This window comes from Anopheles aquasalis, chromosome 2 (assembly GCF_943734665.1).
Source record: "Anopheles aquasalis chromosome 2, idAnoAquaMG_Q_19, whole genome shotgun sequence".
Taxonomy (NCBI): Eukaryota; Metazoa; Arthropoda; class Insecta; order Diptera; family Culicidae; genus Anopheles; species Anopheles aquasalis.
The window spans coordinates 77,918,147-77,925,646 of record NC_064877.1 but is presented as its reverse complement, the minus strand read 5'-3'; the positions used below and the strand labels follow the sequence as shown (position 1 = coordinate 77,925,646).

Sequence of the window (7,500 nt, the reverse complement as noted above, 5' to 3'; positions counted from 1 at the left end):
ATCATCAGATGCATCCTCAGCACGCACGGCATGATGTGGATGATTCTCATGAGCAGCAGCAGCAGCAGCAGCACCATCAGCCTCACCGTCATCACCGAGCGTTGTTCAATCGAGATCGTTTGAATGATTTGTGTGACGACGAGAGTAGCGAAGGTGGGGGAGGTGCAGCAGCAGTAGCTTTACATCACCATCGCGAGAAGGCGAACAGCCGCCGAAGCTCGCAGGGCGATGACAAGAAGCCATCCCGTAAGGCTTCCCGTTCGATCCGTATCCAATCGGACACGGAAACGGACGATGAGTCGATGATGCGCAACGATCGGTCGAAGAAGAAACTGCAGCAGCAACAAGTACCTGGTGGAGCAAGTGCCGTCGAGTTAGGACCAACCACCGGTGGTAGCATGATCTCAGATGCAGAGTTCGATCGCATCAATGACAAAATCGGGCGCATGTTTGCTGGTACCTCGGAACCGCTGGAGCAGCATCATCGTTCCGGTGATGAAATTAAGATTAAAAAGGAAATCAAAAGTGAAGATGAATCAACAATCGGCAACGAAGAAGACCGTAAATCGAGCTCAACCATCAAAACCAGCACATCCATGCTGGCAACGAGTTGTAGTGGCAACGTGGTCACTGACGGTAGTGCTGGGCATTCGGTTGCCGAGCGTAAGCCATCATCATTTGCACTCATTGCGAGTGACATATCGGATGACGATTTTGTCAAAACGATTGTCAAAACCGAGTATCAACCGACGTCGACACCGCATTTGGTTGCAGGAGCGGTCTCAAGCATCAAGCGGGAACCATCTAGTGCTGAGTTACCATACAGCAAATCCGCTTCGTATAAGGAGCGAACTGGTGGAAACACACGGGAATCGCAGCTAGGCCCAACCAGCGAACTCGGCATGGCGGAGGTACCGCTAACTCCCAAAACCGAGCACTCCGAGTCAAAGAAGAAGAACCGACGGAAGCAGAAGCGTAGCAAAGTGTACGACGGAAGTGGTGGCAGCAGCTACGATCAACCTGACATCGACGCAATCGGTAATGGACCTATCACTGGAGTAGCACCCATGGCAGCTACAACTGATGGTGGAGTCCAACCGATAGCAACCGGTAACAGTGGCAACAGCTTCTATGCGACGACGTCTTCCATGAGCGATACGAATAACATCAGCAACTCCACCTCAGTTCCTACAACCACCAATACCGGCCCCCTCACTGGCACTGTTGGATGTCCTTCCGCAGTGGAGGATGTAAAGACGAAGCCATCGTCCGAGGAAAACCGCAAGAAACACAGCAACAAGAAGGACAAGCGGCGCGATCGCTCGAAGGAAGAGTACGAGAAGTCTTCCTCCACCAGCAGCCGGTCTAAGAAGTCGAAGAACCGCCATAAGGAAGGCAATGCGATTGGCGGAAATAACAGCAATTGCGCCGTTTCGTCTAGCAACAGTAGGTTCCTGGATATGGAACTGTTCGGACCGATCTCTGATGAAGAGGAATCACAGCACTCGTCAGTGGAAACGGAAGCATCAAGCGGTGGTAAGCAGGGCTCGTTGGAACCGGATGAACAGCAGCAGCAGCAGCAGCAGCAGCAGCAAAAGCACAAGGATGAGGGACCGGTGCTACAGAAAGATGCTACTGCCAGCAGCAATGACGTTGCTAAGGTACAGCCTGGTCGACCGGCCATTGTGACGGCTGCTTCTGCTGAGCTGATCGCAGCCGAAGTCGATGGCACGACGGCAGCAAAGGGAGGATTGGTACCAGCCAAGGTGGCCGTTAGTGGTGGAGGAAATGCGACCGAAGATCAGCAGCAACAGCAGCAGCTGTACGGTGGTGTTGGCAGTGTAAAACTGGAGCCATCGGTTCCGATCGGTAGCAGCGGTGATCTAACGGAGAAAGAACGGAACAAGGAGGAGTCCCGCAAGCGAAAGGAGAAGAAGCGTCGCGAGAAACTGCGCGCTTCCATGATGGCCCTGAAGGAAGACGAGAACAGCGTCGATCTGGACGAAGCTGGGCGGGCGCTCGAAGCGCAGCTAATGAGCGACACCGATCAGAAGGTGGAGGAAGTGTCACCGACCTCAACGGTAACGAGTGCAGCTTCACTTCTCAGCGGAAAACGATCCTCAGTCGATATGATGGACGTATTCCGCTATACCGATGGTGACGAAAGCATGGAAACCACAACGACAGCGGCAACGACAGCGACAGTGATGAGCGATAAACGTGCCGAAACAACGTCCACTGGTGATCACGGTCGAAAGGAGAAGAAAAAGAAAAAGAAACGCGGCAAGGAGGAGAAGCATAAGCATCATCACAGCAGCAGCAGCACGAGCACTGCCACGGTCACCGATAATCCGTTGCTGACTGGCAGTACCTTCAGCAGCAACGGTAGTGTGTCCGGTGTCGTAGCTACGAAGACCTCGCCTTCGTCATCGCTATCATCGGGGGGATTAGCTAGTAGCAGCTTAGGTCACGGTACTAGTACCACTAGTGGTGGCAGGCTAAGCGGCAATGGTGGTGCTCATGAGTTCAAGAACAGCCAAGCAAACAGTCAGCCGCAATCTCAACCACCAACGATGACGCCAGTGACGCCTTCGATCAACAAACTTTCGCTGGACATCATCTCAGCCCAGCAGGAGGATTCGAAGCACAATCTCAGCAAACCGTCACCCAGCTTGCCGTGTCTGCTGGACGAGAGTCCGCCGCCTTCGAACAAACAACAACTGACCGCACAGACCAATGCAGCGGCGGCTGGTGGTTCGGCATCGACTCCATTGTCCTCCGGTGGATCACCACCTTCACCCATGCCACTAACAGCCGGTGGTAGTGGTCGTGAGATGACTTGTTCCACGCCGACGTACGAGTATGAGGAGGTTAAGATTGGAGGCGAGCGTAATCGTGGCGGCAACAGCCTCGAGGAAGATGCCTCACCAGTGGTGGCGCCATTGTCGAAGCGTAAACCCGACAAACCTGGCCAGATACCTGGCTTCGGAGTAGAGCTGGATGAGCAAATCCACGAGAACGCGGTCCGGTCGATATCCGGTGAGTTTGGAGTGGAAAAAACTGCTGACAAGACGCCAGACCACTTGGATCCAGTGACGAAAGGTAGCAAGTCCGCAGATCTTCTGCAGCAGCAGCAGCAGCAGCAGCAGCTGTTGAAGCAAAAGAGCGACGAAGCGGCCAAGGCTCTCGGTGGCATCGAGGAAAAGTCTCGCGTGGTAATATCGCAGGAAGAAACGGAGGATGCTGTGGCCGCACTGCTGGGCGAGAGCTTTGGCACCTCAAACACCCCTGACTTCTCAGACATATACATCAGTGATCCCGTTGATCCAGTGGAAGAAGCTCAGCTGGTAACCGATGAGGAACAGATACCGCAAATCCCGGAGGAGGACGATGAGGAGATGAAAAAGGCGATCATGAGTCTGAATGCGGAAGAGCTAGATATCAAGGCGGACACACCGCAATCGGAGCACGATCTGCAGATCGACACCGATACGGATGATGCGAATGAGGATGACCATCCGGCCAACCTACTTCGGTTCGATAATCCACCGAAAACGCCAGACGTAGATCTCAGTCAGATCGGAAAGCCGTTGATCGAGAGCACCACAACTGGTAGAGGGATTGCAACAACTCCGATCACAAGTTCCTCCTCCTCCTCTTCATCTATCGGTGCTGGTGGGGCATCGTTCAGTTCGTCCACACGAAAGGATGAAGCGAAACTGGAAATGCCCAACACACCTGGTAAGAACGTGTCACTTTCGTCGTGTGAATCACCGAAGTCGAGTCCAATAGCCACTACGACGAACACGGCGCCCATAGCCAGCACTACGACGTCACCATCGGTTAGTCAGAAGATCATTACGCCATCTTCGACTATAACGATCATCAAAGAACAGTTGCGTGCAGGAACGGCGACAACGGCAACGGTTGCTAGCACCGCCACACCATTGACCATCACCTACCCGCCAGTGTCGGTGAAAGCCACATCTGTGCCCCCCACAATCGGTAGTCCTCGATCGTCGGGCGTTACTAGCCAACTGCAGCCAACTGTCGTTGCAATTTCGCCATCGATGGGCCCAGTGCATCACCCATCGTACATTGTGCAAACACCACCAACGATCACTATTCCGGAATCACATACGATCCCGATCTATCATCATCCAGCGATTGGTGCGCCATCATCAGAGGCGACGACGATGCAGTCGCCTCGCGGTCCCGCAGACATTAGGTTGACCTCACCAAAACTACAGATGACACCACACTCACCATTTGGCCGGACGTCTTCTCCGACGGCAACGTTACGTGCTCAGTCGGTTACGACGGCTGGTAGCCGTCTTTCGCCGCAACTTAGTCCTATTCCTACGCCAACGGGAACGATGATTATGAATCCTGGCGGTGGTGCTAGTGGCGCGCACGTGATTCACTCAACCACGAACAGCAGCGCCTCCACTGTCGGAACACCACCATCGCAAACCATCAGTCAGTCTCCATTCCATGGCAAACACGGACAATCTCCAACCGCTGCTGGTCAGGTGATTACGGCAGTAGGACAGCAAGCGTACAACCATCATCATTATTCTCATGTACATGGAACGGGAATTGGAACACCTCCTGGTGCAAGTGGTGGCGCAGGATCGCGATCGCCGATAATCGGAACACTAAAGTCAGTCACATCGACGAAGGCCAGTGAACCAACGAGTAAGCCGGCACCGTACAATACGAATACCACGACTGCGACGACGACGACGTCCACTGGCGCACCGCTACCAATGACGACGCGTATTATTACGACCACAACCGCTGCCGGAAGCAGTGGTGGTGTGTTGGGTACTGGTCCATCTGCAGCTGGATCGCCGTCACCCACTGTCCCTCATGAGTCGTCAACAACGGCTAAGCCAATAGCAATAGCTGCAAGCGTGGTGAAAACGTTGCCATCCGTGGTTATATCTCCTCCCGTACCAGAAGGAACATCGATCAAGACGACGAATGCAATAGTGGTGACACAACCGAATATAGTCGTAGCCACAGCATCTCCTACGATTGTCCAGACGCCACAACCGGTTGCTAGCGCAACGGTGAGCAAATCATTGTCCCAACAGGCTCCTCAGACTAGCAGTGGTTCGCCGAACGCATTTGTCACGGCGAAGGCTGCTAAATCAGAGAGCAACAAACCAGCAACCGTTGCTGTTACTCCGGGTAGCAACACCATTTCAACGATCATGTCCAATCCGAACCATCAACCAGTAGCTAGTTCAGCAGCAGCAGCAGCAGCAGCAACAGCCACTACCTCTCCACCAGCGAACTCAACTGCTAGTGCAACCACGGTTGCAACGAAACAGTTTGAGGAATCGTCGTTGCGAGATAGCAGTATGCAAGACAAAGTACCAGCAGCTGGCAAGAATGCTGCGGAATCGTTGGTTGGCAAATCAGCTCTGCGTACTGAGCAGGAATCGGATTCGAAGGAAGACAGTGATTGCTGGTCGTCGAAGGAGATTAACATTGATTCGGTGATCAAAAAGGTTGATGCACTCTGTTCTGAAGATGATTCTGCTTCGCTTCCGTCGCAGCAGCAGCAACAGCAGCAGCAGCGAACGCCAAAGAGCGTCACTGCGATCGATAAGGAAGCTTCTACGATTGAGATGGTTGCCAAAGGTGAAGATCGTGCCGATCAGGAAACGAAAGAGGAGCGTGTTAGTGGTCCTGCTGCAACAACACTTCCTCCTCCAGCGGCAGTGATGACGGAGGACGAGGAAACTGGACCGGATGACACCACCTCAGCTAGGGGTGAATCGATGGAGAGAGGAGAACATGGTGGCTCAAATGCTAGCGGACGTGGCAGTACCACCGGGAGGCGCGGTGTTGGACGTCGCGGTGGTCGAAAGACCTCCGAAACCAACCATCCTTCCGATAGCTCTTCTTCTCCATCTGCCACTACTTTGGACACCGGTGTTGGAGCGGGCATCCAAACGCGTACCCGCGGTGGAAAGACAGCGTCCGTTAAACGGGGTCGTGGTGGTAGAGGAGCTGCTAACGCAGCTCGCGGTGGAGGTACAGCTGGTAGTGGTGCGTCAAATGCGCAACAGACGCACCAACAGGGAGGCATCACAGGATTGCCGCCAGCTACTGGAACCGCTTCTCCGGCAGGGGCGACAGGAACACCGAAGGCGAACAGGTTTGGAGTAAATGTTGGCTCTTCCAACGATATCTACGAATTCCACGACGATTCCGGTGAGGATGTTTCCAACTCGGACAAGCTCGTTGCCGGCGATGGTAATGCTCGGCCGCGTCTGATACTGACGATAAAGAATCAGGCCGCGGTAACGACAGCGTCGTCTGTGCCGGCAGCCTTGTCCAGTACCAGTACTGCACCTGCCACGGTTATTGCATCATCAAGCGGCACCACCGGAAGTACCACAACAGCTGTGGTTAGTGCTGCTCCTGTCGTCTCGTCGGTGGTCACAATGAGCTCCAGCAGCAATCCACCTACCAACGTTCAACCATCGAATGCTATACAGCTGCCCAACACACCGATAACACCAGCAGGGCAACAGCACCAACAACCGATGGCAGCTCCAGGAAACGAATCCCAAAATGTTGTTTCATCGCCAATCGTTCATTCACAACCTGACCTCCTGGGAAAGGAAGATCTAGCACACCTAGCGAACGTAGCTGGGGGACTTACTCCAGCGGCTGCCGCAGCAGCTGCAGCTGCCAGTACGCGTAAATCCCGTCGTTTGTTAGAAAAGGATGGTCGCAGTACGATCGACGACATCATAGAGGACGTTATCCGCAATGGACCGTCGCCAAAGGTGGCTGGTATGGTGCAGGCTGGGGCTGCACAACAACCAACAGCTCTGCCATCACAGCAACAACAACCAGCATCGACCGTAACCATGGCACCAACACAACAGCCGCCATCACAATCGCAGCAACCAACAGTCGCTGCAATGAATGTCACTGCTTCCGCTGCAACTGGAGGAATGCCGCAACAACCGCAGTTGGTGGTATCTCCGGCTGGCGTACAGCAACCACCATCATCAGCATCAACATCATTGGTTGGAGAACAGCAGCAAACGCAGCAACAAGGCATCCAAACACCGCGACGCACAACAAGACAGAACGCGACGATATCGTTGACTGGTAGGTTTCCTCAAAGATTGATATTGATGATACTTGACTCGGATCTGATACTAAATTTGTAATTTTGTTCTATTTTATAGCTACTGCAGCAGCTGGTGCGACGGACATTCATCGTAAGTCACCGCGAAGTACGCGCAAGGGCAAGGATCGTAAGACTTCGGAAACGTCGACGGATAGTAGCGATGAGAAACCTCCAGCACATACACAGCCTGCATCCGTGGCGGCACAGTCATCAATGCCGGCGGGATCGTCACCAGCGAACGCTGCCAGCGTTAGCGATAAGACAGATGCGAAGGTCGATGAGAAGCAAGCTAGTGGTGGTACACTTTCCGCGACCACACCGGTAACACCGAGCATACC

General features: G+C 53.8%; 1 protein-coding gene across 5 annotated transcripts in view; it reads left to right on the top strand.

Annotated features, from left to right (window-relative positions):
- The window catches only part of LOC126570169 (protein split ends-like), a 65,994-nt gene that overhangs the window by 52,372 nt on the left and 6,122 nt on the right, over positions 1 to 7,500 (top strand). For all 5 annotated transcript variants that reach the window (XM_050227725.1, XM_050227724.1, XM_050227722.1 and 2 more), the window contains exons 3-4: positions 1 to 7,140; positions 7,221 to 7,500. The exon at positions 1 to 7,140 is cut by the window's left edge and continues 6,306 nt beyond it; the exon at positions 7,221 to 7,500 is cut by the window's right edge and continues 1,919 nt beyond it. In XM_050227725.1, the coding sequence (XP_050083682.1) occupies positions 1 to 7,140; positions 7,221 to 7,500 (7,420 nt within the window). The remainder of the gene's footprint in view (positions 7,141 to 7,220) is intronic.